The following is an 8,746-nucleotide window of genomic DNA, read 5'->3' on the forward strand; positions in this document are numbered from 1 at the left end:
AGACTTGTCTCCTTTAAAGAGTCAAATATTCACAAAGTGTTTTTCAGTCTTCCAGGTTAGAAAGGAAAAGTCTTTGAAATCAAAGTCTAACAAATCACTATTTTACTATGCAACAGTTTCCTTCATAACTCATCCTTGAGAGAAAGGGATATGAAAACAAGTTAACAATAATACTTTGCCATCCTAGACTCAAGAGTTAGCCCTAGAAGGGCTCTTAGAGAGCATCTTGTTCCACACCCATCTTTTATGCATAAGAAACCTAAGGCACCAAACAATTCAGTGTCTTACCCAAAGTGACCAAGCAAGATCACTACCGAGACAGCTGATGTTGTCATGAGTACCCAAAACATAACCACACCTACAGAGCTTTAAAAGCAAATGCTGTCCTTCTGAAAGTAACTCTAGACTAGAAATAATGATTCATTCTCCTCCTCTGTGGACTGTTCCCACCCCTCTCTGAAGAACATGTTGAACTTCAGTAAGGTAGAGTTTTCAAAGATAAAGCCTGTGAATTGAATGAGGGAGAGCTCCAGAGCTCAACTTTCTTCAATCTATTATCTCCTTAGACAGAATTGTGAGTTGGAAAGGAACTGAATTCCTGACTTGATCCTACCATGAGTACCAAGCTCTTCTGGTCTGTCATCATTTATTTCCTGGGAACAGGTGAGTCCTAGGAGTAGAGGGGGAGATTTTATCTTAGGCCTGTCAAGTTCTGACTCCAAATCTTTCCTTGGGAGCTTCAATATCAGTGTTCTCTTTGGACTTCTTTCTCATTCTACCACAGGTCCCATGGATGCTAAGAATGCAAGAATTACCCAGAGCCCAAGACACATAGTCACAAGAATGGGACAGAAAGTGACACTAAGATGTGAACAGAATTTGGGCCATAATTACATGTATTGGTATAGACAAGATCTGGGCCAAGGACTCCAACTCATTTATTACTCTACATCTGAAAAAAACTTTCAGGAAGGAGACATTCCTGAGGGATACAACGCCGCTCGAGAAAAGCCAGAGCTTTTTTCTCTTACTCTGCCATCATCCAGAATCAACCAAACATCATTGTATCTCTGTGCTAGCAGTAGAGACACAGTAAGGCAAAGTCAGTTCCTTTCTGTACATAAACCTTCTTCAGCCTGTACAATCCTGAAGTGTTGATTCTTTCTGCTTTCATTATACTTCTCCAACACAGGAAGTTATTTTTGCTATAAACACACACTGTGGGGGAAAATGCTAATTGTGGTAGTCTTATGTCCATATCCTTCACAAAAGTTCTAATTTATGCTTCAACACAGGGAAGAGGTTTGTAAATACCCAGTATCAACTGGTGATTGACATGGAAGTCATTTCTTAACTAGATATCTGAGTGTAATTGGACCATGAACTTATTAGAACAAAGTTCAAAATGAACATCAAATCATGAGACTGAATAAAGATGAGAAAAATATATTGCATATGTATGTAATTATGAAAACTTCATTCTGGCCTATCTAAATAAGCTCTTGATTCTGAAACATTAGGAATAGATAAAGAGATAGATATGGACTGTGATTATTAAAATTTCCTAGAGAAGTATAAATGTCATAAGGCAGCTGGCACAGTGAGAAAGCCAAAAGAGTACTGAAATCACTTAAGCAATCAACAAGCATTTACTATGCTTGTATACTATTATGCACATATATACTATGTGCCAAACACTATGCTTATGATCTGTACCACTGGAGTCAGTACCAACATTGATGAGATCATTCAACCATTAAAATATTCAAGTATGTATAAATACTGTAGACCTGTATCTCTTAAAGTGTGGTCCCTGGACCTTTGGGGGTACCCAAAACACTTTTGGGGTATCCTTGAGATCAAAATTATTTTCATAATAAACACAAAGATGCTATTTCTCTATTAAAAAGCTCCTCACCTTTCCAACTACATATCTATATGAAGCTGGATTTTTTTCATATACTTCAACTGAAACAATGTATCACAATAGATTGAATGCAGAAGCAGGTATGAGAATATAGCTATCTTCCATTAAACAAGACATTGGCAACATATGCAAAAAAAGAAAATCATTGCCACTTTTTCCACTAATTGTTTTGTTTTGGAAAATATTGTTATTTTGCATAAAATTATATTATTTATGTTACTATATAATGAGCTTGTTATTTTGAATGTATTAATAAGTAGATATTTTAAAATAGTGTTAATTTCTAATATGGTAAATATTCATAGATACAACTCATGTAAACAAAAGCTCTTTAAGGTATTCAATATTTTTTAAAAGCAAAAAAATTTTCAAGAGTGTACAGGGCTCCTGAGACCAAAAAAAAAAAAATTGAGAATTGTTGCTATAGACAGAACAATGACTGAAGCAGAAGACTGAAAAATTGATAATAGGATGGGTTTCATTTAATACAGAAGTATCAAAGATTCCTAACTCCTCTTAACACATGAATACACACACACATTTTTTTTTAACACATTCTTCAGCTGATACTATATGGCTATGCATAATGAAACACCATATTCTTTGAAGGAGTAAAATTCCAGAGGGCCCAGAGAGAAATGGAAAAACCATGATGTGCATAAGTAGACTTTAGCATATGAACACTGAAGATTTGCAAGTAAGAAGTACCATAAAATATTTCATCAAGAAAACATTCTCAGAAAAAAGAGGCTCAGGCAGCTAGGTGGTCCAGTGGAAAGAGCATCAGCCCTGGAGTCAGGAGGTCCTGAGTTCAAATGCATCCTCAGACATTCACTAGCTCTGTGACCCTGGACAAGTCATTTAACCCCGATTGCCTCCTCCTTTGGGTTCCCCCCAAAAAGGAGGTAGAATGGCCATGTTTAAGAGTTGAGGTAACAGACATTATTTGAAGTGCCCTACTGGTACACATAAAACGCTAAAAGTTCTGATGAGTTGTTCCACAGAGATTCTATGTCATATTTATTAGAGATCATGGGCAAAAATTACATGTGGTCAAAAGTTATGAATAAGTTACAATCTGCACCAGTGGTGGGGTGGGATGAGGAACAGGAATCCACATAAAGGAGAACATGGATACATCCAAGTATCAAAGTGAGACTTATTACACTAACAATCATAGCACTTCTCAGTGAAATCACAAGGGTGAAGAGGGTTAAGAAATCTTCCTTTAATGCAACCTCTCCCCCTAACTAGTCAGGTAATTAGTCCATACATTAGTCAAAAGCATTTATTAAGCACATAACTCCTTCCAGGTACTGTGTTAAGTGCTAGGGATATAAATACAAACAAAAAGAAAGACAGTTCCTTCCCTTAAGGAGTTTACATTCTAATGGGAGAAGACCTCACAGAAAAAAGGAGCTAAAGTAGGGTGGGAGGGGTAAGAGGGAATTGTGGGGGGCAGGGAGGAGGCGACAAGTATCTATGGAGGTGAAATCTAGGGAGTCAAAAGCAGAACTGGAAAGGAATGAAGGCAAGCCAGCCTGGGTACTTCCTTAAAATGGAACCCCAGGAGGAACTCACTAATGGAAGAAGCAGCTTGCAGGTACTAAGAGGTGGAAAAATCCAGAATAATCTTAGACCAGAGAGATTCTTAGGTTTTAGGGTCTCAGAATCCTTTTACACTCTTACAAATTATTGAGAACCCTTCCCAAAAGTTTTTATATATAGGTAATATATTTGATGTATGTAGGGAAATATCAATATGTATCATAAAAATTAAAATGTCTTAGAATTATTATCAAAATAGTTTTGATCTTGGGCTCCTTAAAAAGGTCTTAGAGACATCCAAGACCCCCAGATCACACACTGACAGACATTATCTTAGATTATCTTGTTAAGTCATTTTATGTCTCTGAGCCTAGTTTCCTCCATTGCCAAAAAGGTGATTTGGACTCAATTATCTCCAAATCCTCTTCCAAATCCAAAATAATAGAATTTGTAATTGGCTTCAGAGGGCTGACTGTCGAGCAGATTAAGGGAAATGATAGGGAAAAATTGCCTTGATACAATATAAAAGGCAAAATAAATTAATGCATGATTATTTATCTTCAAACTACAGATTCTATCATTTCATATTGTTTGAATAAAACACAGCGTCACTCTTCATGTTTGGTTCATTTCTCCCCACTCATTCCTTTTCCCAAACCCTCTCTCACTGCACTTTCTCATTCTCACACTCAGTCTAGTCATATCCTGCTCTCTACACAAGGGGTCAGTGGCACATTTTGAATCACTTGTTTTTTGTACCCTTCATGGACACCTCCTTAAATTCTATATAGCTATTTTTTAAAGTATTTGAAACATTCAGGAAGCATTATACACATTACTCTGCTCTATGCAATCTGCAGTCCAGTCAAACCAGGTTTCTTGCTTTTCCTTATACATAACACTTCATTTCCCAACTCAGTGATTTTGCACTGGCTGTCTGGAATATTCTTCCCAATCGCTTCTATTATCTTGAAGTTACAAGTTTCATCTTCAAGATTCCTTCAAGATTCATCTCAGGTGCCACTTATTGAATACTTTCCTAGTAGGTCTCCCCCAAAACTATTGCCTTCATATCTTTGCCCTCCCCACCACCAGCCTTTCCTTGCTGTCATTGCTGGTCAGTGCTTTTCAGGTGTGTCTGACTCTTTTTGACCTCATTTGTAATTTTCTTGGCAGAAGTACTGCAGTGGTTGCCATTTCCTTCTCTAGTTCATTTCACAGAGGAGGAAATTGAGGCAAGCAGGATTAAGTGACTTGCCCAGGGTCATATAGCTAGTAAGTATCTAAGGAAAATGAATCTTTCTGACTGTAGGCCTGGCATTCTATGCCTTGTACCACCTAGCTGTCCTAACGGGTTACTTATTTATGTATGTGCCTGTTATCACCACTTGCCATCCCCACCCCCAATTAGGATGTAATGAATGCTGTGGGATCATTTCACTTCCGTGTATTTCCCTTGCTCACTGCTTAACAGGGTGAGGAATCTGTGACCTGGAGGCCACACGTGGCCTTCTAGGTCCTTGAGTACGGCCTTTTGACTGAGTGTAAGTTTTACAGAACAAATCCTTTTACTAAGGGGAAGTTTGGATTGGGTCAATGGGCTGCACTTGGGAATCTTGAGGGCCACATGTGGCCTCAAAGCCATAGGTTCCCCACTCCTGGCTTATTGCATGATATAAATCTAATGAATGTTTGTTGATTGAGTGTGTAAGGGAAGCTCTCCACTTCCTCCAAGTGACTTGATGTAGTCACAGAATGTAGTCATAGAATATGAGATTTTAATATCTTAGCAAAGTCTTAATGTCCTGTGATCCCTTTATTAGTTGTGAAAACTTCTCTGATTGAGTCAAGAAGGGATTGGCTGAGAAACCAAATTAACCAACCTCCCTTAAATATATTTAAAAAGTTGAGCCCTTAGAAGCTCAAGGTAGTCAAGATTCAGAGAAAATGTGGAGTGAGTCCTGTAGGGACAGAGGGAAGGGGAGGGAGTGTCTCCCTTCCTTCTCCCTACTAATCATGGCACTAGCTAATGCTACTGAAAGAATAAGGAAGGAATAAAAAAAGCTAAGTTTTTTTTTAAGATATATTGGGAGAAAAAGGTAGGATCCAACAAGGAGGGGCAGTCTCCTCCAGCTGGATGGCAAGATGACAACTGACAAGAGACAAGTCTGAGCTGCTTATTTCTTATTTTATTGCCATTTACTTTGCCAAGGAAAATTAACTTCATATCAGAAAGGAAAGAAGAAACAATGACTCACAGAGTTGCTACCCAAGATAATAAAGGAAATAGTAAGAGAGAACCAAGCTACCCTTGAAAAATTCAAGTCACCAGGCCTAGATGAATTATATATTTGGGTTCTATGTGTGTGATTCCTGTGTTTGCTTCCTGTGTTCTGTGTTCTGTGTTCTGTGATTACGGGGCCACTATCAGTGATATTTGAAAGATCATATTAAAAAGGAGAGGTCCCATAAGATTTGGAGGTAGGTAGGTGGCTCAGTGGATAGAGCTCTGGGCCTGGAGTCAGGAAGACCTGAGTCCAAATCTGGCCTTAGACAGTAATTAGCTGTGTGACCCTGGGGAAGAAACTTAACCTCTATTTGCCTTGATCCACTGAAGAAGGAAGTGGCAAACCACTCCAGTCACTTTGCCAAGAAAACTTCATGGACAATATAGACCAACAGTCAGTCAAAAACAACTGAACAAAGCAACAAATTATTCTTAGGTATTATGGGACATATAAATGAATGTAACAGATTATATATCTACCCATATAGATATTTATATACCACGTAAGTGTGTGTGTGTGTATATATACATAAATGTATGTATAAATATGCACACACATTAGAAGTACAGTACTAGGCAATTGGGGCCAAGGAGAAACACTAGCGGGTGGGGTGGGGGGATTAAGAAAGGTGGCATTTGACCCGAGTTTTGAAGGAAATTAGGGATTCAAAGAGGCAGAAGTGAGGACACAGTACATTCCAAGTATGGGAGACAGTCTGTGCCTTAATACTGTCTAGTGTAACCCTCCTTCTGTTTTGAAAATTAGGAAAAGAAAGTCCAGAAAGTAAACACTAAAGCCTGCCTCAAGTCATAAGGGTAATGAAATTATGCTCCCCTTCTCCATACACAGAAACAGAATTTCTTCAATGATCCTAAATTTAAATACCACCAGTGTTCCTGCTAGCTCCTAAATCATAACCACACCTACAGAGCTAAAAACAGTGGCGCTATTCTGAACGTAACTGCAGTCTACTAAGATTTATTCCCCCTTTCAAGGAGATGCTGCAGCTCCCCTTGGGAAGACTTGTTCAGCTACAAGGTTTTAGAAGATATGTTAATTCTGAATCCTCTGTGTTAAGCTAAGGGCTCCCCAGAGCTCAGCTGGTTTTCTACCCCCTCTCCAGGAGCCAGAGCTCTGTTCTAGGAAGCTGCTCCCTTGCTGCCCTGATTCTACCATGGACAGCAGGCTTCTTTGGGGTGTGGTCATTTGCTTTCTGGGATCAGGTAAGTCCTAGTCACTGATGGGAAATTACTTCCTCAGACTTTTTGGATTCCGGTTGAAATCCTATCCCTGAGAGATTCAGTGTCAATCTCTCTCTTTGGTTTATTTCTGCTTCCCCCACAGGTTCCATGGATGCCAAAGATGCCAGAATCATCCAAACTCCAAGAAATCTAATCACAGGAATAGGACAGACTGTGCACCGAATTGTGAAGAGAATTTGGGACCTGAACGCATGTACTGGTACCGCCAGGACCAGGGCCAGGAGCTTCAGCTCATTTATTTCTCCATAACAAGAGGAAACAAAGAGAAAGGAGACATTTCTGAGGGATACGATGTCTCTCGGGAAAAGGAGACATTTGATCTCATTCTACGGTCATCCAGAACCACACAAACATCTTTTTATCTCTGTGCCAGCAGCAGACACAATAAGGCAAAGTTAGCTCTTCTCCATGCAGAAACCTCTTTCATCTCTTACTGCAACTATGAGGTGTTGAATTTTCCTGGCACTTGCTACCCTTCCCCCAACACAGGAAACTATTACTACTTTGAGAAAACTATGAGCTAAACCACTCTTATAGTATTTATCACATACTGGCATGAATTGCAGATCCTTTGAATATGTCACATATCACTTAATGGGCCATGAAATCCTTGAAAGTAACTTTGTGTGTTGTTCAGTCATTTCAGTCACGTCCAACTCTGTTTGACCCCATTTTAAGGCTGTCTTGGCAAAGATACTGGAGTGGTTTCCATTTCCTTCTCCAGCTCATTTTATAGATGAAGAAACTGATGCATACAGGGTTAAGTGACTTGCCCAGGGTCACACAGCTAGTTAAGTGTCTGAGGCCTGATTTGAACTCGTGAAGATGAGTTTTCTTGATTCCAATCCCAACACTCTATACACTGTGCCAACTAGCTGCCACAAACTTTGTGTGTAGCAGAAACTAAAAGAATATTGTCATGCTAATGAATTAATGATTTATTAATAATAATAATAACTCAAGTTCTGTAGTATTGTAAGGTTTGCAAAGTGTTTTACATATATTGTCTCCCTTGAAGGTGGCAGTACACTAGATAGATGACTAGCTCTGGAGTACTAGAACCTGGGTTCAAGTCCTGCCTCTGAAGCGTCCTACCTGTGTGAAATACAGTATGTCATTGAGCCTACTTTGGTCTCAGTTGCTTCAACTCTGCTATGAGATTAGTGAGCGCAGGGTAGATTAAATGGCCTTGGAGGTTTCTTCCTGTTGTACATTTGTGTCGTCTTATGATGCTATCTATGGAGACATTAATGAAGTTCTATTAGTTCTCAGCCAGGCTGCAGTTAATGACTAATCTATATGAACGTACAAAACAGAACTAGTGAGATCTTCGCCACTTAAGAGAGACACTGAGCAAAGTTAATAGAGTTCTTCCAATTATTCTCAAGATATTCCAAGGTTTCTTGGGAAGAAGAGGAGTCAAAGCAAAAGTCTTCATTTGCAATGCTCCCAGAGCTACAGAGACTTTGGTGTTAACATAGTCACCGAGTTCCCAGAGAACATAGAGATGCCAGGAGCCATGGACTCATTGGGCCACTCACATCACTTCATGATGAACAGAAAAATCTACAATAATTGTTGACGTTTTTTCCCCCCTCAAAGTGTAACAGTTACTGTGAGCTCAGTTTCCTAGAGAAAGACTGAAGGAATCTTCCTACTCAGGATTCTAGAAGTGCCCCTGAGGGATTGGGAGTGTCTTTCTCAAATGTTATTGGCTGGAG

General features: G+C 39.3%; 1 gene segment (V, D, J or C); it reads left to right on the forward strand.

Annotated features, from left to right (window-relative positions):
* Positions 1–284: 284 nt before the first annotated feature.
* Positions 285–7,715, forward strand: LOC114036671. The segment is given in 4 exon segments: positions 285–483; positions 567–663; positions 785–1,102; positions 7,108–7,715. Coding segments are annotated over 3 exon segments (534 nt in total).
* Positions 7,716–8,746: the final 1,031 nt, after the last annotated feature.

The sequence above is a fragment of the Vombatus ursinus genome, unplaced genomic scaffold (assembly GCF_900497805.2).
Source record: "Vombatus ursinus unplaced genomic scaffold, bare-nosed wombat genome assembly UNPS02009930.1, whole genome shotgun sequence".
Lineage (NCBI taxonomy): Eukaryota > Metazoa > Chordata > Mammalia > Diprotodontia > Vombatidae > Vombatus > Vombatus ursinus.